Source organism: Rhinolophus hipposideros (genome assembly GCF_964194185.1).
Source record: "Rhinolophus hipposideros genome assembly, chromosome: X".
Taxonomy (NCBI): domain Eukaryota; kingdom Metazoa; phylum Chordata; class Mammalia; order Chiroptera; family Rhinolophidae; genus Rhinolophus; species Rhinolophus hipposideros.
Genome location: NC_138046.1, coordinates 48,178,517 through 48,205,293, shown reverse-complemented (window position 1 = coordinate 48,205,293; position 26,777 = coordinate 48,178,517). Strand labels below are relative to the sequence as shown.

The 26,777-nt window shown below is 37.4% G+C and overlaps 1 protein-coding gene across 1 annotated transcript in view; it reads right to left on the bottom strand.

The window, feature by feature from the left end:
* GUCY2F (guanylate cyclase 2F, retinal) overlaps nucleotides 1–26,777 on the bottom strand; it is a gene marked incomplete at both ends in the record, with an annotated part of 147,016 nt that overhangs the window by 64,797 nt on the left and 55,442 nt on the right. The window contains 1 exon segment of the mRNA XM_081043007.1: nucleotides 16,476–16,607. Coding sequence (XP_080899133.1) covers nucleotides 16,476–16,607 — 132 coding nt within the window.

The window sequence follows — 26,777 nt, the reverse complement described above, 5'->3', positions numbered from 1 at the left end:
CCCAAGGTCAGCAGAAGAAATGAAAGAACAAAAATCAGAGCAGAACTAAATAAAATAGAGAACAAAAAGGCAAAGGAAAAAATTAATGTGACAAAGAGATGGTTCTTTGAAAAGATTAGCAAAATTGACAAACTCTTGGCTAAACTCACTAAAATAAAAAGAGAGGAGACACTAATTAACAAAATCAGAAATGAAAAAGGCGAAGTTTTCAAAGACACCACAGAAATACAAAGGATAATCCAAGAATACTATGAAAAACTATATGCCACCGAATTCAATAAGCTAGAAGAAATAAACAAATTCTTAGAAACATATAGCCTTCCAAGGCTGAACCATGAAGAACTGGAAATTTTAAACCGACCGATCACCAGTACAGAAATTGAATCAGTCATCCAAAACCTTCCCAAAGCAAAAATCCGGGACCAGATGGCTTCACTAGAAAATTCTACCAAACCTTTAAAGAGGATTTAATACCAATCCTGCTCAAACTCTTCCAAAATATTGGAGAAGAGACAGTACTCCCTAACTCATTTTAGGAGGCCAACATTACCCTGATACCAAAACCAGGTAAGGACAACACAAAAAAGAAAACTCAGACCAGTGATGAATGCAGATGCAGAAATCCTAAACAAATTCTAGCAAATCGAATACAATGCATTAAAAAGATTATTCATCATGACCAACTGGGGTTCATTCCCGCGGCACAAGGATGGTTCAACATCCACAAATCCATCAATGTGATACATCACATAAACAAAATAAAGGACAAAAATCATATGATTATATCAATTGATACAAAAAAAGCATGTGACAAGATACAACATCCATTTATGATTGAAACACTTAATAAAACAGGTTAATGAAGGAAAATACTGTAACATAATAAAGGCCATATATGACAAACCCTCAGCTAATATCATAATTAATGATGAAAAACTGAAGCCCTTTGCTCTACATTCAGAAACACAACAGGGCTGTCCCCTATCACCTCTGCTTTTTAACATAGCGTTGGAAGGACTCGCCAGAGTAAACAGGCAAGACAGAAAACAACGGCATCCAAATTGGGAATGAAGAAGTTAAATTGTCGCTCTTTGCAGATGACTTCAGGCTATATATAAAGATTCCACCAAAAAGCTGTTAGAAACAATCAACGAATACAGTAAAGTTGCCGGCTACAAAATCAAAAGTCCATTGCTTTCCTGTATACTAACAATGCAACCTCAGAAAAGAAATAAGAAAAACAATTCCTTTTGCAATTACAACAAAAAGAATAAAATACCTAGGAATAAAGTTAACCAAGGATGTGAAGGACCTATATGCTGAAAAGTATAAGACATTTTTAAAACAAATTCAAGAAGACACAAAGAAATGGAAAGACATTCCATCCTCATGGATTGGAAGAATCAACATAGCTAAAATGGCCATATTACCCAAAGCAATACACAGATTTAATGCAAACCCCATCAAAATCCCAATGGCATGTTTTAAAGAAATAGAACAAAAAAATCATCAGATTTCTTTGGAACCACCAAAGACCCCGAATAGCCAAAGCAATCTTAAGAAAAAAGAACAATACTGGAGGTATCACACTCCCTGACGTTAGCTTGTACCACAGGGCTACAATAATCAAAACAGCATGGTATTGGCAGAAAAACAGACACATAGACCAATGGAATAGAATTGACAATCCAGAAATAAAACCACATAAATATAGACAGATAATTTTTGGCAAACAACCAAAAACATACAATAGAGGAAAGACAGCCTCTTCAATAAATGGTGCTGGGAGAATTGGATAACCACGTGCAAAAGAATGAAACTGGACTGCTATCTGTCACCATGTACCAAAATTAATTCAAAATGGTTCAAAGACTTTAGAATAAACCTGACACATTAAACTGCATAGAACAAAACATAGGTACTAAACTTATGGACCTCCGTTTAAAGAGCATTTTATGAATTTGACTCCAAAGGCAAGGGAAGTAAAAGGTAAAATAAATGAATGAGACTATATGTAACTTAAAAGCTCTGCACAGAAAAAAAAAAAAAAAGGTCGACAAAATAAAGAGGCAACCAAGTGAATGGGAGAAGAAGAGTTTTGCAAACAGTTCCTCCGATAAGGGTCTAATATCCAAAATATACAAGGAACTCATGAATTCAACAACAAAAAAACAAACAACCCAATTGAAAAATGGGCAGAGGACCTGAAGAGACATTTCTCCAAAGAGGATATACAAATGACAAATAGAAATATGAAAAAATGCTCAACATCACTAATCATCAGAGAAATGCAAATAAAAACCACAATGAGATATTACTTCACCCCAGTCAGAATGGCTATCATCAACAAGACAAATAGTAACAAGTGTTGGAGAGGCTGTGGAGAAAAAGAAACCCTCATACTTTGATGGTGGGAATGCAGACTGGTGCAGCCATTATGGAAGGCAGTTGGAGGTTCCTCAAAAAATTACGAAAGGAATTACCGTATGACTCAGCAATCCCTCTCCTGGGTATCTACCCAAAAAATCTGAAAACATTTATCCATAAAGACATGTGTTCTCCAATGTTCATTGGAGCTTTGTTTGCAGTGTCCAAGGCATGGAAACAACCAAAATGTCCTTCGATAGATTAATGGATAAAGAAGTTTTGGTATATATACACAATGGAATACTATTCAGCGGTAAGAAAAGATGATACAGGAACATTTGTGACAACATGGATGGATCTTGAGAGTATAATGCTAAGCGAAATAAGTCAGACAGAAAAAGCAGAGAACCATATGATTTCACTGATGTGTGGTATATAAATGAAAAACAACAAAAGAACAAGACAAACAAATGAGAAACAAAAACTCATAGACACAGACAATAGCTTAGTGGCTACCAGAAGGTAAGGGGAGTGGGGGGTGGGAGATGAGAGTAAGGGAGATCAAATATATGGTGATGGAGGAGAACTGACTCTGGGTGGTGAACACAAAATGGGATTTATAGATGATGTAATACAGAATTTTAGACCTGAAATCTATGTAATTTTACTAATAATTGTCACCCCAATAAATTTTAAAAAAATCTCCAGAGGTAAACTTTTCAGCCACACCCAGTCACCCAAAGAATAAAATGTCGAGAATGATTTAGACCTAGTTGGCAACAGCCTCAGAGAAATGTCCCTTCCACATGAAGGGTTATTAGTTAGACCATCAACCCAAACAGACTGTTTCTCCTCTCTTACCTGCCACCCCCTGGACATTCTGTATTCTGAGCTAAAAATGAGGTCCTACAGAGAAGTTAAAAATTCCAATTAACTAGAGACAGAAACACAATCGCGGGTATGCAGACTCCCAGAAAGGAATGATACCACTCTGAAACAACTCCCTTAAATAACTGCAGAAAGTACTAGGTCATTTCACTTATTCATAGCTAGGTGATGTAGCACCAGGTTCCCTGTGATTAATGGTGATGGTTGGTGGTTGCAATTCTCACTGCCTTGAGGTGTCTGTGGAGGGAGATGTAGTGCGGTAAATGTTTCCTGCATTTACCTGGATCCATTTTTCTCTTGTGAGACAGGCCATTTTGGGGGCCTCTTATGCTTTAATTATAAACCGATTGGCTTAAACATATATTAAACATTATTTTTATTTGGATTCACAAATGTAGTACCACAGAAATATGAGTTATCTAGATTCTTTCAGAAGTCTATTTCTGATTTTTTTTGAAATACAAAACACCTACTTCTAAGGTTGCTGTCAAGTCTAAAACAATTATTTTATTTTCTTCCCTTTAACAATGGTACTTAATTGATAATTTTCTTCTACTTGCATAACGTCAAAGATTCATCAGTCAGCAAACTCTATTTAGTTTCTGTCCAGCCCAAATACTTAAAAAGCAATACAAATATAGATTCCTTTTCTCAATGATAATAATAATAACAACAACAACAACAATACGTTATATTGGCACAGCGCTCCCTACACTTCAAAGTGCTTTCACATCTATTACCTGGAGCCCAGAGATTCCATTTCAGGCTGCACCAATCTGTCATTAAGTAGAGATAATGAAGGAGAGAGCTTTGTGCAAATTCTGAGAATAAAGTCTTATTAAGGAATATATCCAGCTATGGCACTGCATCTGGTGACCTACTGGAAGCAAACACTAATAATGGGAGCCTGCACTTTGTGTTAGAGGGCACATTCTAGCCAAAGAGCTGAAAAACATTTAACTACAGAATGGCTCTTAGAGGTCTTCATCAGCTAAACAAAACTGTGCCAGCAAGGCTCAACTCCCATAGAGTTCAGAAAGGTAGTCCAGGATCAGTGCCTGGCAACAGCAGAATGGTCAAAGTACCAAAGGCATCCTTACTGGTCTTGTGCCCAGCAATTATTCAAATGTGGCCCTGGTCCAGCTATGTCATGGTCACCTGGGAACTGGGTAGAAAGGCTAATTCTCAGGCCCCACCATACACTTGCATTATTTCATCATAGAAGTCATGAGGGCCTGAGATGAGCTTGAACTTTTAGCCTTCAGAGGACTTTGCTCCTTAGAGGAGTCAAAGGCTAATGCTTAAGCTGAAAGAATAAAATTCCAACTGGTAATTTACAAAATCAGCCAATGTAAGGGAAATGCCAGTGTGCGATAAAGCCTTCTTAGCATCTCTGCAATTATATGACTCAGCCCATGGTCACTTCTAGCCACTATGGCACCTTTCTGCTATTTAGAAAAGGGTGATTTCCCTCAAGTAAAAATATACACACAGAGAGTGGCAAAATAATATACAAACATTTTAAGAAAGGAAAACTGCATTAAAATAGTAACACTCAAGACCTCATCAAAATGGCGACGTGAGGTGAGCTTCTGTAAAGCTACCCAGAAATTTACAACTAACAGAACAACAATAACTCCACAAAGGACTCCCTGCACAGCAGACAGGCAAGATGAAAAGGCCCACTACTGAATTCACCTAAAGGTGGGAGAATCACGCAAGCGGGGCAGGAGGGAAGGGAGAAGTGCAGAGATGGAGCCACGTGGGTTGCAGGACGCAGACCTAGCTCAGTGCTCTGAGCTCATAGCATCCAGGAACAACCGCAGCTGTGGGAGAGGGAAGAACTCGGACCACTGGAGCTCAGCTTATGGCCCACAGGGCTCAGGGGGCAGCATATAACAAGGCTGAACCCAAAGCTCACAGCAGAGACCTCAGAGAAAAACCAGAGGGAAGAAGGTTGAAAACGGTGGTTTAAGCCCTCACTGCAGAGCACAGAATGGAAGCCTTAGGCATTGAGACTAGCCGCCCCCTCCATACCCTCCCAGAGCTCACCCCGCCCCCACCTGCCCAATGCTAGAAGCCAAATAGTAGCAGTGTCACATCAAAAGAACAGAATATTTGCTGTTCTGAGAACTGTGGAATGCAGACACAGATTCGCAGCCCAACTAGTTCCAACAAAGGGGAGGGAGCTGTGGAAGTGGGACAGGCTGTGGTAGTGGTCACTGCCATTGCTCTGGGCCACCTCTGACAACTCACGCCGCCCTTGGCCCCACCTATCTGGGCGGATCCCTGCAGGAGTAAACAGAACTGCTGAAACATACGGTTCGGAATCTGGTGCAGAAAGAGCTTTGGAACTTCAAAAGCTCTCCGCATCCCCACAGGGAAGTGGCACCCTATGACCCAGGCAAACTGTTAACAGAAGAGAAGCCCATTTCCCAGGGAATCCACCCATTGTGTGAGAAGATGGAACAGTGCAGAGAAAACAGCACTACTCTGTGAGAGAGGAAAAAAAAAGGCTACTGTAGGAGAAATAATATAACATTCTAACAACAAATATTGGACAACAAAAGAAAGACCTCTTCCTATCAACCTGTTGCAGAAGCCACTCCTGTAGATATCTAGGAAGAGAAATAATAAATCAGTAATTGCCATGAATAACCAAGTCAACAAGAAAGCTCAGAAAGAAAGTGAAAAGTCTCCAGAAAAGGAACTTAAAGACATGGAAATATCTGACTTAAATGACAGAGGATTCAAGATTGCAGTTCTGAAAAAACTCAACGAGATGCAAGAAAACACAGAAAGGCAATTTAATGAACTCAGAAATGCTATCAAAGAACAACATGAGCATTTGGCGTAAGAAATTGAAATTTTTAAAAAGAACCAAATGGAATTTCTGGAGATTAAGAACTCAATAGAAGAAATTAAGAATGAAATAACCAGCTTAGGTAGTAGAGTTGACCAGATGGAGGAAAGAATCAGTGACATTGAAGATAGAAACCTGGAAATTACACAGTGGGAAGAAGAAAGAGACTTGGCACTTGAAAGAAATGAGCACAGAACAGAAGCCATTAACCAAATGACAAATTCTACAAGAATTTTCTGACTCTATCAGAAAGAGCAATATAAGAATAATGGGCATACCAGAAGGAGAAAAAAGAGAGAAGGGAACAGTGAATATATTCAAATTGTCGATGAGAACTTCCCAAACTTGTGGACAGAACTGGATCCTCGAATCCAGGAAGCAAATACAACACCTAATTACCTCAATCCCAACAAGCCTTCTCCAATGCACATTGTACTGAAGCTGTCTAAGATCAACGACAAAGAAAGAATCCTCAAGGCATCCAGGGAAAAGAAGACAGTAACCTACAAAGAAAAACCCATTGTATTATCATCAGATTTTTCAGCAGAAAGTCAACAAGCCAGGATGGAGTAAAACCAAATATTCAAATGATTGAAAGAGAGAAATTATGAGCCAAGAATCATATATCCAGCAAAGATATCCTTTAGATATGAAGCAAGAATATAGACCTTTCCAGATATACAGAAACTCAGAAGATTTTCTAATACACGACCTGCACTACAAGAAATACTAAAGAAGGCTATTCGACCACCATCAACAGGGACAATTTGTGGCAACATAAAAAGGGGAAGAGTAAAGGCCTGAACCGGAATATGAAAATGGAGAAAGTGTGCGTGCTGAAGAAAAAGGAATACTCTAAATATCAAACTTTCTTTTACATAAACTTAAGGGTAAACACTCAAAAAAAATCCAGAACTGAAATATATACTGTAATAAAAGAAGAAACAGAGGGAAACATCATAGAATACCACCACACAGAAATAATAGACAACAACAAAATGGCAATGAAACTATGGAGACACAGCCTTACCAGAAAACTAAGGATAGAATGACAGGACATCCTCACATATCAATAATCACCCTAAATGTAAATGGATTTAACTCACGAATAAAAAAGGCACACAGTAGCAGATTGGATCAAAAAACTAAACCCAACCATATGCTGTCTACAAGAGACAGATCAGCTATAAGGACAAACATAGACTCAAAGTGAAAGGGTGGAAATTGACACTCCAAGCAAATGGTACCCAGAGAAAATCAGGTGTAGCCATAATGATATCAGATGAAACAGACTTCAAGGTGAAAAAGTTAACAAGAGACAAAGATGGACATTTAATCATGGTAAAAGGGACTATACAACAAGAAGACATAACAGTCATCAATATTTATGCCCCCAATCAGAAAGGCCTGAAATATACCAAACAACTAACAGAACTAAAGGGAAAAATTGAACAAAACAAATTATACTAGAGGACTTAATACATCATTGACAGCTATGGATAGATCATCCAAACAGAAAATAAATAACGAAATAGCAGCCCTAAATGACACATTAGAGGAAATGGACATAATTGACATGTATAGAGCAATTCATCCTAAAACATCAGACTATACATTTTTTTCGAGTGTATATGGAACATTCTCAAGTATAGACCATTTATTGGGAACTAAAATCAGCCTCAGCAAATTTAAGAAGATTGAAATCATACCAAGCATATTCTCTGATCACAAGGCTTTGAAATTGGATATCAACTGCAAAAAGAAAGCAGGAAAAAAAACATATACATAGAGATTAAACAACATACTTTTAAAGAACGACTGAGTCAAAGAAGAAATTAGAGGAGAGATCAAAAGATACATACAAACAAATGACAATGAAAGTACGTCCTACCAAAATTTTTGGGATGCCGCGAAAGCAGTTTTAAGTGGGAAATTTATATCATTACAGGCCTATCTCAAGAAACAAGAAAAATCCCAAATAAATAACCTCATGTTACATCTTAAAGAACTAGAAAAAGAAGAACAAGTGAAACCCAAGATCAGCAGAAGAAAGGAAATGACAAAAATCAGAACAGAACTAAATGAAATAGAGAACAAAAAGAAAATAGAGAAAAGTCATGTGACAAAGAGCTGGTTCTTTGAAAAGATGAACAAAATTGGCAAACCCTTGGCTAGAATCACTAAGATAAAAAGAGAGAAGTCACTAATTAACAAAATCAGAAATGAAAACGGAAGTTATCACGGACACCACAGAAATACAAAGGATTATCCCAGAATACTATGAAGGACTATATACCACCAAATCCAATAACCTAGAAGAAATAGTCAAGTTCTTAGAAACATTCAGCCTTCCAAGGCTGAATCATGAAGAGCTGGAAAATCTAAACAGACCAATCAACAGTAGCAAAATTGAATCAGTCATCCAAAACTTTCCCAAAAGCAAAAGTTTGGGACCAGATGGCTTCACTAGTGAATTCTACCAAACCTTCAAACAGGATCTAATACCAATCCTGCTCAAACTCTTCCAAAAAATTGAAGAAGAGACAGTACTCCCTAACTCATTTATGAGGCCAACATTTCCTTGATACCAAAACCTGGTAAGGACAACACAAAAATAGAAAACTACAGACCTGTATCTCTGATGAATAGAGAGGCAAAAATCCTCAACAAAATTGTAGCAAATCGAATACAACAATGCATTAAAAAGATTATTCACCACAACCAAATGGGGTTCATCCCCAGGGCAAAAGGATGGTTGAACATCCGCAAATCCATTGATGATACATCACATAAACAAAATAAAGGATGAAAACCATATGATTACATCAATTCATGCAGAAAAAGCATTTGACCAGATGCAACATTCATTTATGATTAAAACACTTAATAAAATAGGTATAGTAGGAAAATACCTTAACATAATAAAGGCCATATATGACAAGCCCTCATCTAACCTCATAATTAATGGTGAAAATCTGAAGCCCTTTGCTCCACATTCAGGAACATGACAGGGCTGTCCCCTACAACCTCTGCTTTTCAACATAGTGTTGGAAGACTTGCCAGAGAAATCAGGCAAGAGAAAGAAATAAAAGGCATCCAAATTGGGAATGAAGAAGTTAAATTATCACACTTTGCAGATGACATGATGCTATATATAGAAAACCCTAAAGACTCCAACAAAAAGACTCGCACAAAAAGCTGTTAGAAACAATCAACGAATACAGTAAAGTTGCTGGCTACAAAATCAACGTACAAAATTCCATTGCATTCCTATTTGCTAACAATGAAATCTCAGAAAAAGAAATACATAAAACAATTCCCTTTGGAACTGCAATGAACAGAATAAAACACCTAGGAATTAACTTAACCAAGGATGTGAAGGATTTATATGCTGAAAACTATAACACATTTTTGAAAGAAGTTGTAGAAGACACAAAGAAATTGGAAGACATTCCGTGCTCATGGATTGGAAGAATCAACATAGTTAAAATGGCCATATTACCAAAAGCAATATACAAATTCAATGCAATCCCCATCAAAATCCCGATGGCAATTTTTTTTTTATTAATTAATTTATTTATTAGTTTCAGGTGTACAAAACAAGGTAATACTTAGACGTTCATCATTTATATCCCTCATACTGTGAACCCCCCTCCCACCATCCACTATCCCTCCGACCTCACACTGAACCATCACATTATATATATAAAATTATAGTTGGCATTCATTAATGTTTAGCTTCTGATGTACAATGCCATGATCAGGTATCCACAGTATCCCTGAGGTGGTCTCCCAAATAGGACGCATGTCCATCGGATACCCAACAAAATCTTTACAACATTATAGAATACCTTCCCCAAATTAATTTTCAAAAGAAAAACCCTGAAGCCATCTTGTGGTTACCAGCTGCTTCCAAATCCCTTCACCTTTCCCCTTATCCCCAACCCCCTCCCACACACCCATCTAACCACTCTCGGTTTTTTCTCTGCGTCCCCAAAACTGACTCTGATTAGTTCATTCACATAGTCTTTTCTTTAGATTCCATATATAAGTGAGATCATATGGTACTTGTCTTTCTCTTTCTGACTTATTTCACTTAACATAATGTTCTCTAGATCCATCCATGTTGCTGCAAATGATAAGATTTCTTTCTTCTTTATGGCTGCGTAATACTCCATTGTATAAATGTACCACAGCTTCTTAATCCAGTCATCTACCGATGGGCATTTTGGTTGTTTCCATATCTTGGCTATTGTGTAAAGTGCTGCAATAAACATAGGAGTGCATACAGATTTTTGAATTGGAGTTTTGGATTTCTCCGGGTAGATGCCTAGGAGTGGAATTACTGGATCATAGGGTAGTTCCATTTTCAGATTCCTGAGATACCTCCATACTGTTTTCCATAGTGGCTGCACTAATCTGCAGTCCCACCAACAGTGCACTAGCGTTCCCTTTTCTCCACATCCGCGCCAGCATTTGTTGTTTGTTGATTTATTGATAATAGCCATTTTGACTGGAGTGAGGTGGTCCGATGGCAATTTTTAAAGAAATAGAACAATAAATCATCAGATTTGTTTGGAACCACAAAAGACCCCAAAGCAATAACCAAATTAGCCAAAGCAATCTTAAGAAAAAAGAACAATGCTGGAGGTATCACACTCCCTGACTTGAGCTTCTACTGCAGGGCTACAATAATCAAAACAGCATGGTATTGGCAGAAAAGCAGACACACAGACCGATGGAATAGAATTGAGAACCCAGAAATAAAACCACATAAATATGGACAGGCAGTTTTTGACAAAGAACCTAAAAACATACAATGGAGGAAAGACAGCGTCTTCAATAAATGGTGAATTGATTAGCCACATGGAAAACAATGAAACTGGACTGCTATCTGTCACCATGTACCAAAATTAATTCAAAATGGATCAAAGACTTAAGCATAAGACCTGACACAATAAACTGCATTGAAGAAAACATAGGTACTAAACTTATGGACCTTGGGTTCAAAGAGCATTTTATGAATTTGACTCCAAAGGCAATGTAAGTAAAAGCTAAAATAAACAAATGGGACTATATGAAACCAAAAAGTTTCTGAACAGCAAAAAAAAACCATCGACAAAATAAAGAGGCAACCAACTGAATGGGAGAAGATTTTTGCAAACAGTGCCTTTGATAAGGGCCTAATATCCAAAATATACAAGGAACTCATGAAGCTCAACAACAGAAAAACAAACAACCCAATTGAAAAATGGGCAGAGGACCTGAAGAGTCATTTCTCCAAAAAGGATACACAAATGGCAAATAGACATATGAAAAAATGCTCAACATCGCTAATCATCACAGAAATGCAAATGAAAACCACAATGAGATATCACCTCACCCCAGTCAGAATGGCTTTCATCAACAAGACAAATAGTAACAAGTGTTGGAGAGGCTGTGGAGAAAAAGGAACCCTCATACACTGTTGGTGGGAATGCAGACTGGTGCAGCCATTATGGAAGGCAGTGTGGAGGTTTCTCAAGAAATTAGGAATAGAATTACCATATGACCCAGCAATCCCTCTCCTGGGTATCTACCCAAAAATCTGAAAGCATTTCTCTATAGAGACACGTGTACTCCAATGTTCATTGCAGCTTTGTTTACGGTGGCCAAGACATGGAAACAACCAAAATGTCCTTCAATAGATGAATGGATAAAGAAGTTGTGGTATATATACACAATGGAATACTATTCGGCGTTAAGGAAAGATGACATAGGAGCATTTGTGACAACATGGATGGATCTTGAGAGTATAATGCTAAGTGAAATAAGTCAGACAGACAAAGCAGAGAACCCTATGATTTCACTGATATGTGTCATATAAACCCAAAACAACAAAAGAACAAGACAAACAAATGAGAAAGAAAAACTCATAGACACAGACAATAATTTAGTGGTTACCAGAGGGTAAGGGGGTGGGGGGTGGGTGATGAGGGTAAAGGGGATCAAATATATGGTGATGGAAGGAGAACTGACTCTGGGTGGTGAACACACAATGGGATTTATAGACGATGTAATACAGAATTGTACACCTGAAATCTATGTAAATTTACTAACAATTGTCACCACAATAAATTTAATTAAAAAAAAAAAAAGAAAAATGGGCAGAGGACCTGAAGAGACATTTCTCCAAAGAGGACACACAAATGGCAAATAGACATATGAAAAAATGCTCAACATCACTAATCATCAAAGAAATGCAAATAAAAACCACAATGAGATATCACCTCACCCCAGTCAGAATGGCTATCATGAAAAAGACAAATAATAACAAGTGTTGGAGAGGCTGTGGAGATAAAGGAACCCTTATACACCGTTGGTGGGAATACAGACAGGTGCAAGCGCTATGGAAGGCAGTGTGGAGGTTCCTCAAAAAATTGCTAATAGAATTACCATATGACCCAGCAATCCCTCTCCTGGGTATCTACCCAAAAAAATTGAAAACATTTATGCATAAAATTGTAATACTCAATATATACCGAAAACAAAAGATGAATACAAGTCATGCGTATACATTTTTTGGCACCCCCACTATGTGAGAATACTATTTTACAGCCTGTGGCAGCCAGGTGATATTGGGTAGTAGCTCCGACTGTAAACATACATGCATGTACCACACTCTCATTTACTTGTACATCTTCCAGACACCAGGAAAAGCGTTCTACTAGCAGCATGAATATTCTGCATACCACTAATCCCTGCCTGTCAGGTGAAGCCTCTTTGTAAGGTTTGGAGTCAGGCTGTAGAGGCAGGGTTGAGAAGCTGAAATTGTGTCTCCAAGTATATTAGGCAGGAGAAAGGGGTGTCCTCAAGAAATTTGTGGGGCATAGTAAAGATAGTACATAGCCAGGCGCATATATGTTACAGAGTGACTGTGTATGTGCATAGTCTGGTGTGCTAGTATAAATGTAGATATGAGAAGGTCCTCCCACACCTTATTCCAGAACTAGGGTGGGAGACCAGAATCTCTTTGCCCACTCTTCCACCACTCTCATAAAAGTTAGTATACATTTAAAATGCTTACAGTACCCTCTTAGAAATGGTGCCCTTGTGCAGTACACAATTGAACATAGGTACTGATAGCCCCGATTCTGCCTATACCCAGTACCTGATATGTTCTTTCTAGAGTGAGCCCTATTACTGACAGGGGTTAACCTTACCTCTGGCTTAGTAGGTAATTAAGCAGATTGTTCCCCCCACTCCCCACCAAATCATTAAATTTGACAGCCAGAAAAGGTCTTAAGTATCCCTTGGCCAATCCCTTCATATTTGGATAAAGGAACTGAATCCTGAAGAGATTACATGACTTGCCCAAAGACGGAAGGCTAGTTAGTAACAGAACCAAGGGCTTCCTTCTCTCACTTTGTTGCTCTTTACTTTCATGGCCTTTCTTTGGTTTGGGGATTTGTGTATGTTTGTTTTAAGTTTTAAATAATTCTCACAAACTTTATAAGCACATTTTTATTGAGTCTCTATGTCCTACTTCACGAATAATGAGGAAAGGGGAGAAAATGGGCAGGTTTTATCTTTACCACACATGCACTATTTGTTTTTCTCTGTTTTTTTTTTCTTTTAAGAGAAAGAATAATAAAATACTTCACTCATCATTCACTTTTTAATTAAGAGGAAGAAATATCAAACTCTATCCACTAAAGTTTTTAGAAGTAATTTAAAGTCCCTCACTTTTGTACTCAGGCCATGGCGTATCAACTAAGAGTCAAGAGAACTAGCTCCTAAACCTGGCTCTGCCTCAAATACAAAGGTGGCAGTATGGCAGCTACTTAATCAGCCTGACTTTTAGTTTCCTCACTGATAAAGCTGAATGACTTAGATGATTTCTGAAGTCCTCTTTAGCTTTGATGATCTGATTCTGTGAGGAGAGTGAGAAGATAGTTGGTGGACAGGACAGGGGAAGAGAGAGAGCTATAAGGGATACAGATGAAGGTGAGAAGATAGAAAAAAAGGCTCTGGGTAAGGGAGATGAATGGGGAGGGTATGCAGGGGGAGAAAGAGAAAGGCGACAAAGAGAAAAACACAGGGAGAGGTTGAGAAGCAGATAGAGTCAGAGAAAGAAGAAAGGATAAGTGCAATAAGTTCTCTCTGAGTGTGTCAGGTTGCACTACTGCCCACCTCACCCCTCGCCCCTAGACTGTGGCCATTAAAGCAAATCACGACTAGCTCCCACTGCACCTTCCATTCACAGCAGTGTGCTCATCTAACTTTCCTTTCATAATTCAAAGAGTATTTATGAAATGAGACCTGATTTTACACAATCAAAGTGTGAAACTGTGTCACTGTAGTATAATGTTATGGCACATACCTAGAGAAGCCTGTCCTTTGCTATTAGGTGTCTGTTACTCAAGGCACATTTTCTGGAACTTTGAGATTGTCCAATGGCAGTTCTTATGAAAATCTGATTGACTTTAAACAGAAACTAGATAATGAATCTTCTTTAAAACACCAATAGAGAACTGTTTCAGAAGGTACACTGGACCTCTTTGTTTGATCTGTTGATTCAATTAACTTATGCCCTCTCCCAGAGTCCTCTTCAACCCTAGCCAGGCAGTTTTCTAGCTTCAGCTATTCTCCTGAGCACCCTGCCATCAGCCTAATCTTGACTTCATGGTGTGGTATTATTCTCACCAACGCACTCCTTTTGTGCAGATAAAGGCCCCTTTGGCCTATACAGTTCAGAAATATTCATCATCTGCTTGACCAACAGTCATTATAGGAACTAACTCAACTCTGCCTCCTTCCCAAGTGAGGAAATATCAGTTACCCACAGTTGCTTATTTTTTCCCTTCTCAGTTCTACACTATAACCTTCCAACTCCACCAAACAAAATGTACCACAATTCAACACAGAAGTTCTTGCACAGAATCAGAGAATCATAGCATATCCAAGCGAAAAGAGGCCTTAGAGTTCCCTTAGTCCAGCAATTCTCAACCCTGCCTGTACACATATGGGAACTTTAAAAACTACCAATGTCTAGGGCCACCCCACAACAACTGAATCACAGTAGTGGGTGGAGCTCGGGCATATGCATTTTTTAAGTTTCCTACAGAGATTCTAATGAGCAACCAAGATTAAGAATTTAGTTCAACCCCTCATTTTACAGATGAAAAACCAAGAGACTAACTTAGGTAACTGAGATTTCCTTCAGAATATTAGAGATATCAATACATGTATGAAGCCATCAGCCCATTCCATTCGACATTCAAAAACTATGTGATTATCTTATCTTTGGTCTTTGAGATAGTAGAGCTGTCAATTCCCCAATGCCTCAAGTTTACACTTAAAGCAAATTTCCTCCTTGATTAAATTAAGTCCAAAGCAAGATCCAGAGGTTTCCTGCCACAAATTTAAGTCAAAGCACTCAGCTACACTGAGAAAATGCATACCATGCCAATCTTGGTGTTTGGGGCCCCTACCAATTATTTATCCAATGGAGGAGAGCACTCATTTGGAAAATTCAATGTAGTAGACATTCTAAAAACTCATTCTATCCTGTTTTGGACTTTCTTTGTAGTTACTATTCAAGTTGAGAGTGTTTGATGCTTTTGGGAGTATCTTCAAACAAAACAAGGGAACCACACTGGGAAGGCCTCTCTTAGGAGGGACAGAAAGGCAGTCTAGTTTCCCTTTTACCCCCTGTTTAACTCTTTCCTGCTGAGAAGAAACAGTTCATCTCTCCAACTGATACAAGATTTGTTCTGGTTGCCAAATTCCCTTGTTAGGGGTCAGAAGTGGCCTCTTAAAGCTTGAAAGACAGAAATTTAAGCGAAATAAAGAAGACTTCTATTTTACACGGCAAGGGGTAACCTGTTACTCTAAGACTGAATACATGCTGGAAAAAAAATGAATATATTTTTTAATATTTCAATAATATCAGAGGATAACAGGTATAGAAAGAGCAACTAGAATTTGAGGGGATGGGTTTGCCCCAAACGCTACACAAACATGTCTCTAGACATCCCATCACAAACAGTTGACTCACAAAGTCATTTCTTTTATTATTATATGTATACCTTCTGGAAGGAGTGACATGGATAAGTGTTTCTGTCTCACAGACTTTTCCACATGCATAGTAAATATATGGAATTGAAAAATCAATGAACTTACAAGTAAGTAGATTAGTTGCTGAAAATCATCATCAAAAGTGTCAACCAAATAAATCCATAAACTGATAACAAACAAAAAACTGAAAAGACTTACTAAAAGTTTCAATATTTTTGCCCAAAAACTAAGCCCTAAGTCACTGCCTCATTTTAAAACCCAAGAAGGCAATAAATTAGATAGCTGATAGATACTCTACCTTGTAAATCGCTACATTGGAGTTTTCATAGGTAGCTGGAGTTAGACTCCCTAAAGATAAGGAGAGCCTTGGGGACCTCCCATTTTGGACCTCTGAGGTGATCTGGAAGCTTACACTGGCACAACTTCCTCTCTGTGAAAGGATTAGGAAACAAAGGTTATGAACAAAATTCTCATGATTTAGGACATAGCATTGAGCTATGCTATAGATACGGTGCTTATCTGCTTTTTTCTTTCTTTGTTCCTAAGAAAGTAACTATACAAGCTGAACTCTGTAAACATGTGATTGATCAATTTTGCCCATCCCCCAGCACTTTTTTTTTTTTAAGGCTAGGGTTGGTACTGTGCTTCAATGCCATATCCCACAAAAGGAAGCTAAAAGTTTGTAGGTACTTCCATCTCTTAGAGAAGATTAGAATCATAGATTTGGGAGGGAAAAAAGAACACTAGTCATAATTTATTCTGGGACCCTCATTTTATAGACAAAATTGGGGAAAAGATAAAAATCTAACATTTTGAAAAAATCAATTGCAGAAGTAGGACAGAATCCCACCCTTCTGACTTTTAGGCCTGACTCCTTTTGTTATACCATCTTGAATGGCAGCCTTCTTTGCGCAGGCAAGATTAATGATAGAAGGTATCCCAGAAAGATGGTAGAGAGTAAGTAGATCATCTGTCCATTATTTATGAGTCTAATGTTTAAACAGGCCAAATTCCCTATTCCTTGATTTGTTAATTTGTCCACATAATAAGTCTGGTAAGAAGTGCACAGTTGAATGAAAGAAGGAAAAGTTATCTGTAGTCTAAGTTAACTTTTAAAACTGAACATCTTTATCTTCCACTGAACCTGCAGACTTATTTCACATGAAGAAATAATAAATCAGCAGTTTCCTCATATTTTTCTCTATGTGTCCAAATTTTCCCTTTTTCAGAATGATAGCAATTAGGAACTAGCAGTTACATTTGCTATTGTCTAAGCCAACCCCCACTCCAAACTCCAACACCCTCCTTTTACAATGAGGAAACAGAGACCTAGAGAGGGATGTAGAGACTGGGGGAAAAATGTAGATGTTACATGTCCTGGTCTTGCATTCTTTCTAATGCATCATGCTTTGTTTCGCTCTTGCTTGCCAATAAAAATTAATCTTAAGTATCTTCACACACTCTGCCCTTAATGGTCTTTGATAAACTGAAGGTCACCAGTTGATTTAGCCCTGAGTTAAGTTCATTCTACCAAGATAAGACTATCACAAAGTTCCAAGGCAATATAACTATACCCAACCCCTAATGTGTTGAAATCCCAACAGCTCAAGATTCAGACATGAATGAATGTCTTGACTCTTCACCTGACATCAACCTGAACTCTCTTCAACAGAGCAAGACCAGAGAGGAATCTAGTTCCCTTTCATTCTTTATTTTCTTATCTCAGCAGAAGCACCTAGATTTGTATATTGAGATACAGACCTCTCCATGAAGGGCAAAGGAAAAAGCAAGAGACTCTGCCAAGAATACACGTTCTTCTCAAGTGCACATGGAACATTTTCCAAGATAGATCATATGTTAGGCCACAAAACAAGCCTTGATAAATTTAAGAAAATTGAAATCATACCAATTGTCTTCTCTGACCACAGTGCTATGAAATTAGAAATGAACTACAGGAGAAAAAAAAAACAGGAAGACACACCAATTCATGGAGGCTGAATAACATGTTACTAAATAATGAATGGGTCAAGCAGCAGATCAAAGAAGAAATCAAAAGATATCTCGAGACAAATGAGAATGAGAACACGACGACCCAAAATCTATGGGATGCTGCGAAAGCAGTCCTAAGAGGGAAGTTCATAGCACTGCAGGCCTACCTAAAGAAACAAGAAACACCACTAATTGACAGTTTATCTTCACACTTAAGGGATCTGGAAAAAGAACAGCAAAATAAGCCGAAAGGGAGCACAAGGAAGGAGATAAGGATCAGAGCAGAAATAAATGAAATAGAAACCAGAAAAACAATACAAAAGATCAATGAATCCAAGAGTTGGTTCTTAGAGAAGATAAACAAAATAGACAAACCTTTAGCCAGACTCATTAAAAAAAGGAGAGAGAGGACCCAAATTAATAAAATCAGAAATGAAAGAGGAGAAGTGACAACAGACACCACAGAAATACAAAAAATTGTAAGAAATTACTATGAGCAACTATATGCCAACAAATTTGACAACCTTGAAGAAATGGACAATTTTCTAGAGGTGCACAACCTTCCAAAGCTAACTCAAGAAGAAACAGAAAGCCTGAACAGTCTGATTACCACCAGGGAAATTGAATCAGTAATCAATAATCTCCCAACAAACAAAAGCCCTGGACCAGATGGCTTTACAGGTGAATTTTTCAAAACGTTCAAAAAAGAATTATCACCTATTCTCCTCAAGCTCTTCCAAAAAATCCAGAAGGAAGGAAGACTCCCAAACACTTTTTACGAAGCCACTATCACCCTGATCCCAAAAGCAGACAAAGACACCACAAAGAAAGAAAACTACAGGCCGATATCTCTAATGAACATAGATGCAAAAATTCTCAACAAATTATTAGCAAACAGAATTCAGCAATACATTAAAAAGATCATACACCATGATCAAGTGGGATTCATCCCTGGTATGCAGGGGTGGTTCAACATCCGCAAATCAATTAATGTGATACACCACATTAACAAAATGAAAAATAAAAATCACATGATCATATCAATAGATGCAGAAAAAGCATTTGATAAAATACAGCAACCTTTTATGATAAAAACCCTTAAGAAAGTGGGAATAGAGGGATCATATCTTAACATAATAAAGGCCATATATGACAAACCCACAGCTAACATCATACTCAATGGGGAAAAGCTAAAACCATTCCCCCTAAGATCAGGAACAAGACAAGGTTGCCCACTTTCTCCACTTCTATTCAACATAGTGCTGGAAGTTCTAGCCACAGCAATCAGACAAGAGAAAGAAATAAAAGGCATCCAAATTGGTAAGGAGGAAGTAAAATTATCATTATATGCAGATGATATGATACTATATATAGAGAACCCTAAAGACTCCACCAAGAAACTATTAGAACTGATAGATGAATTTAGTAAAGTAGCAGGATATAAAATTAATATTCGGAAATCAGTTGCATTTGTATATACCAATGATAAAATAGCAGAAGGAGAAATTAAAAAAACAATTCCATTTACAATTGCTCCAAAGACTATAAAATATCTGGGAATAAATCTAACCAAAGATGTAAAGGATCTGTACTCAGAAAATTATACAACACTGAAGAAAGAAATGAAAGAAGACATAAATAGATGGAAACACATTCCATGTTCATGGATAGGAAGAATTAATATAATTAAAATGTCCATACTGCCTAAGGCAATATACATATTCAACGCAATTCCTATCAAACTACCAACGACGTTTTTCACAGAAATAGAACATATAATCCTAAAATTTATATGGGACCATAAAAGACCCCGGATAGCCTCAGCAATCTTGAGAAATAAGAACAAAGTGGGAGGTATAACGATACCTGATTTCAAACTATACTACAAGGCTACAGTAATCAAAACAACATGGTACTGGCATAAAAATAGATACATAGATCAATGGAACAGAATAGAGAGTCCAGACGTAAATCCATGCCTATATGCCCATCTAATCTACGACAATGGAAGCAAGAATGTACGATGGGGTAAAGATAGTCTGTTCAATAAGTGGTGTTGGGAAACCTGGACGGACACATGCAAGAAAATGAAGCTGGACCACCTCCTTACACCATATACAAAAACAAATTCAAAATGGCTTAAAGACTTAAATGTAAGATCTGAAACCATAAAATATCTAGAAGAAAATATAGGAAGAAACTTCATGGACATTACCCGGAGTAAGATTTTCACTGATATATCCCCTCGCGCGAGCGAAGTAAGAGAAAAAATAAACATGTGGGATTACATCAAACTAAAAAGTTTTTTCACAGCAAAGGAAACCATCAATAAAACAAAAAGGGATCCTACTCTATGGGAAAAGATATTTGCCAATGATATATCTGATAAGGGATTAATATCACAAATCTATAAAAAACTTACTCAACTCAACTCCAAAAAAACAAACAACCCAATTAAAAAATGGGCAGAGGACTTGGGGAGACATTTCTCTAAAAAGGACATACAGAAGGCAAGAAGACATATGAAGAAATGCTCAACCTCACTAACCATCAGAGAAATGCAAATAAAAACCACAATGAGATACCACCTCACTCCAGTCAAAATGGCTATTATCAATAAATCAACAAACAACAAATGCTGGCGCGGATGTGGAGAAAAGGGAACGCTAGTGCACTGTTGGTGGGACTGCAGATTAGTGCAGCCACTATGGAAAACAGTATGGAGGTATCTCAGGAATCTGAAAATGGAACTACCCTATGATCCAGTAATTCCACTCCTAGGCATCTACCCGGAGAAATCCAAAACTCCAATTCAAAAATCTGTATGCACTCCTATGTTTATTGCAGCACTTTACACAATAGCCAAGATATGGAAACAACCAAAATGCCCATCGGTAGATGACTGGATTAAGAAGCTGTGGTACATTTATACAATGGAGTATTACGCAGCCATAAAGAAGAAAGAAATCTTATCATTTGCAGCAACATGGATGGATCTAGAGAACATTATGTTAAGTGAAATAAGTCAGAAAGAGAAAGACAAGTACCATATGATCTCACTTATATATGGAATCTAAAGAAAAGACTATGTGAATGAACTAATCAGAGTCAGTTTTGGGGACGCAGAGAAAAAACCGAGAGTGGTTAGATGGGTGTGTGGGAGGGGGTTGGGGATAAGGGGAAAGATGAAGGGATTTGGAAGCAGCTGGTAACCACAAGATGGCTTCAGGGTTTTTCTTTTGAAAATTAATTTGGGGAAGGTATTCTATAATGTTGTAAAGATTTTGTTGGGTATCCGATGGACATGCGTCCTATTTGGGAGACCACCTCAGGGATACTGTGGATACCTGATCATGGCATTGTACATCAGAAGCTAAACATTAATGAATGCCAACTATAATTTTATATATATAATGTGATGGTTCAGTGTGAGGTCGGAGGGATAGTGGGTGGGGGGAGGGGGGTTCACAGTATGAGGGATATAAATGATGAACGTCTAAGTATTACCTTGTTTTGTACACCTGAAACTAATAAATAAATAAATTAAAAAAAAAAAAAAAAAAAAAAGAAGTAAATTGCAGAATTATGTCGCATAGACACTTACCAAATCTGTAATGAAGAATAAAGACAAAATTATGAAGAATAACTAAAAAAAAAAAAAAAAAAAAAAAAAAAAAAAAAAAAAAAAAAAAAAAAAAAAGAAAAGGAGAGCCTTGGGGACCTCCCATTTTGGACCTCTGAGGTGATCTGGAAGCTTACACTGGCACAACTTCCTCTCTGTGAAAGGATTAGGAAACAAAGGTTATGAACAAAATTCTCATGATTTAGGACATAGCATTGAGCTATGCTATAGATACGGTGCTTATCTGCTTTTTTCTTTCTTTGTTCCTAAGAAAGTAACTATACAAGCTGAACTCTGTAAACATGTGATTGATCAATTTTGCCCATCCCCCAGCACTTTTTTTTTTTTTAAGGCTAGGGTTGGTACTGTGCTTCAATGCCATATCCCACAAAAGGAAGCTAAAAGTTTGTAGGTACTTCCATCTCTTAGAGAAGATTAGAATCATAGATTTGGGAGGGAAAAAAGAACACTAGTCATAATTTATTCTGGGACCCTCATTTTATAGACAAAATTGGGGAAAAGATAAAAATCTAACATTTTGAAAAAATCAATTGCAGAAGTAGGACAGAATCCCACCCTTCTGACTTTTAGGCCTGACTCCTTTTGTTATACCATCTTGAATGGCAGCCTTCTTTGCGCAGGCAAGATTAATGATAGAAGGTATCCCAGAAAGATGGTAGAGAGTAAGTAGATCATCTGTCCATTATTTATGAGTCTAATGTTTAAACAGGCCAAATTCCCTATTCCTTGATTTGTTAATTTGTCCACATAATAAGTCTGGTAAGAAGTGCACAGTTGAATGAAAGAAGGAAAAGTTATCTGTAGTCTAAGTTAACTTTTAAAACTGAACATCTTTATCTTCCACTGAACCTGCAGACTTATTTCACATGAAGAAATAATAAATCAGCAGTTTCCTCATATTTTTCTCTATGTGTCCAAATTTTCCCTTTTTCAGAATGATAGCAATTAGGAACTAGCAGTTACATTTGCTATTGTCTAAGCCAACCCCCACTCCAAACTCCAACACCCTCCTTTTACAATGAGGAAACAGAGACCTAGAGAGGGATGTAGAGACTGGGGGAAAAATGTAGATGTTACATGTCCTGGTCTTGCATTCTTTCTAATGCATCATGCTTTGTTTCGCTCTTGCTTGCCAATAAAAATTAATCTTAAGTATCTTCACACACTCTGCCCTTAATGGTCTTTGATAAACTGAAGGTCACCAGTTGATTTAGCCCTGAGTTAAGTTCATTCTACCAAGATAAGACTATCACAAAGTTCCAAGGCAATATAACTATACCCAACCCCTAATGTGTTGAAATCCCAACAGCTCAAGATTCAGACATGAATGAATGTCTTGACTCTTCACCTGACATCAACCTGAACTCTCTTCAACAGAGCAAGACCAGAGAGGAATCTAGTTCCCTTTCATTCTTTATTTTCTTATCTCAGCAGAAGCACCTAGATTTGTATATTGAGATACAGACCTCTCCATGAAGGGCAAAGGAAAAAGCAAGAGACTCTGCCAAGAATACACGTTCTTCTCAAGTGCACATGGAACATTTTCCAAGATAGATCATATGTTAGGCCACAAAACAAGCCTTGATAAATTTAAGAAAATTGAAATCATACCAATTGTCTTCTCTGACCACAGTGCTATGAAATTAGAAATGAACTACAGGAGAAAAAAAAAACAGGAAGACACACCAATTCATGGAGGCTGAATAACATGTTACTAAATAATGAATGGGTCAAGCAGCAGATCAAAGAAGAAATCAAAAGATATCTCGAGACAAATGAGAATGAGAACACGACGACCCAAAATCTATGGGATGCTGCGAAAGCAGTCCTAAGAGGGAAGTTCATAGCACTGCAGGCCTACCTAAAGAAACAAGAAACACCACTAATTGACAGTTTATCTTCACACTTAAGGGATCTGGAAAAAGAACAGCAAAATAAGCCGAAAGGGAGCACAAGGAAGGAGATAAGGATCAGAGCAGAAATAAATGAAATAGAAACCAGAAAAACAATACAAAAGATCAATGAATCCAAGAGTTGGTTCTTAGAGAAGATAAACAAAATAGACAAACCTTTAGCCAGACTCATTAAAAAAAGGAGAGAGAGGACCCAAATTAATAAAATCAGAAATGAAAGAGGAGAAGTGACAACAGACACCACAGAAATACAAAAAATTGTAAGAAATTACTATGAGCAACTATATGCCAACAAATTTGACAACCTTGAAGAAATGGACAATTTTCTAGAGGCGCACAACCTTCCAAGGCTAACTCAAGAAGAAACAGAAAGCCTGAACAGTCTGATTACCACCAGGGAAATTGAATCAGTAATCAATAATCTCCCAATAAACAAAAGCCCTGGACTAGATGGCATTACAGGTGAATTTTCCAAAACGTTCAAAAAAGAATTATCACCTATTCTCCTCAAGCTCTTCCAAAAAATCCAGAAGGAAGGAAGACTCCCAAACACTTTTTACGAAGCCACTATCAACCTGATCCCAAAAGCAGACAAAGACACCACAAAAAAAGAAAACTACAGGCCGATATCTCTAATGAACATAGATGCAAAAATTCTCAACAAAATATTAGCGAACAGAATTCAGCAATACATTAAAAAGATCATACAGCATGATCAAGTGGGACTCATACCTGGTATGCAGGGGTGGTTCAACATCTGCAAATCAATTAATGTGATACACCACATTAACAGAATGAAAAATAAAAAATCACATGATCATATCAATAGATGCAGAAAAAGAATTTGATAAAATTGCTTTTATGATAAAAACCCTTAAGAAAGTGGGAATAGAGGGATCATATCTTAACATAATAAAGGCCATATATGACAAACCCACAGCTAACATCATACTCAATGGGGAAAAGCTAAAACCATTCCCCCTAAGATCAGGAACAAGACAAGGTTGCCCACTTTCTCCACTTCTATTCAACATAGTGCTGGAAGTTCTAGCCACAGCAATCAGACAAGAGAAAGAAATAAAAGGCATCCAAATTGGTAAGGAGGAAGTAAAATTATCATTATATGCAGATGATGTGATACTATATAGAGAGAACCCTAAAGACTCCACCAAGAAACTATTAGAACTGATACATGAATTTAGTAAAGTAGCAGGATATAAAATTAATATTCGGAAATCAGTTGCATTTGTAAATACCAATGATAAAATATCAGGAGGAGAAATTAAAAAAAAATTCCATTTACAATTGCTCCAAAGACTATAAAATATCTGGGAATAAATCTAACCAAAGATGTAAAAGATCTGTACTCAGAAAATTATATGACACTGAAGAAAGAAATGAAAGGAGACATAAATAGATGGAAACACATTCCATGTTCATGGATAGGAAGAATTAATATAGTTAAAATGTCCATACTGCCTACGGCAATATACATATTCAACGCAATTCCCATCAAACTACCAACGACGTTTTTCACAGAAATAAAACATATAATCCTGAAATTTATATGGGACCATAAAAGACCCCGGATAGCCTCAGCAATCTTGAGAAATAAGAACACAGTGGGAGGTATAACGATACCTGACTTCAAACTATATTACAAGACTACTGTAATCAAAACAGCGTGGTACTGGCATAAAAATAGACACATAGATCAATGGAACAGAATAGAGAGTCCAGAGATAAATCCATGCCTATATGCCCATCTAATCTACGACAATGGAAGCAAGAATGTACGATGGGGTAAAGACAGTCTGTTCAATTAGTGCTGTTGGGAAACCTGGACAGACACATGCAAGAAAATAAAGTTGGACCACCTCCTCCCACCATATACAAAAATAAATTCAAAATGGCTTAAAGACTCAAATGTAAGATCTGAAACCATAAAATTTCTAGAAGAAAATATAGGAAGAAACTTCATGGACATTACCCGGAGTAAGATTTTCACTGATATATCCCCTCGCGTGAGGGAAGTAAGAGAAAAAATAAACATGTGGGATTACATCAAACTAAAAAGTTTTTTCACAGCAAAGGAAACCATCAGTAAAACAAAAAGGGATCCTACTGAATGGGAAAAGATATTTGCCAATGATATATCTGATAAGGGATTAATATCACAAATCTATAAAAAACTTACTCAACTCAACTCCAAAAAAACAAACAACCCAATTAAAAAATGGGCAGAGAACTTGAGGAGACATTTTTCTAAAAAGGACATACAGAAGGCAAGAAGACATATGAAGAAATGCTCAACCTCACTAACCATCAGAGAAATGCAAAAAAAAACCACAATGAGATACCACCTCACTCCAGTCAAAATGGCTATCATCAGTAAATCAACAAACAACAAATGCTGGCGCGGATGTGGAGAAAAGGGAACGCTAGTGCACTGTTGGTGGGATTGCAGATTAGTGCAGCCACTATGGAAAACAGTATGGTAGTATCTCAGGAATCTGAAAATGGAACTACCCTATGATCCAGTAATTCCATCCAAAACTCCAATTCAAAAATCTGTATGCACTCCTATGTTCATTGCAGCACTTTACACAATAGCCAAGATATGGAAACAACCGAAATGCCCATTGGTAGATGACTGGATTAAGAAGCTGTGGTACATTTATACAATGGAGTATTACACATCCATAAAGAAGAAAGAAATCTTATCATTTGCAACAACATGGATGGATCTAGAGAACATTATGTTAAGTGAAATAAGTCAGAAAGAGAAAGACAGTACCATATGATCTCACTTATATGCAGAATCTAAAGAAAAGAATATGTGAATGAACTAATCAGAAACAATTTTGAGGACACAAAGAAAAAACCGAGAGTTGTTAGATGGGCGCGTAAGGGGAAAGGTGAAGGGATTAGGAAGCAGCTGGTAACCACAAGATGGCCTCAGTGTTTTTTGAAAATTAATTTGGGGAACGTATTCAGTAATGCTGTAAAGATTTTGTTGGGTATCCGATGGACATGCGTCCTATTTGGGAGACCA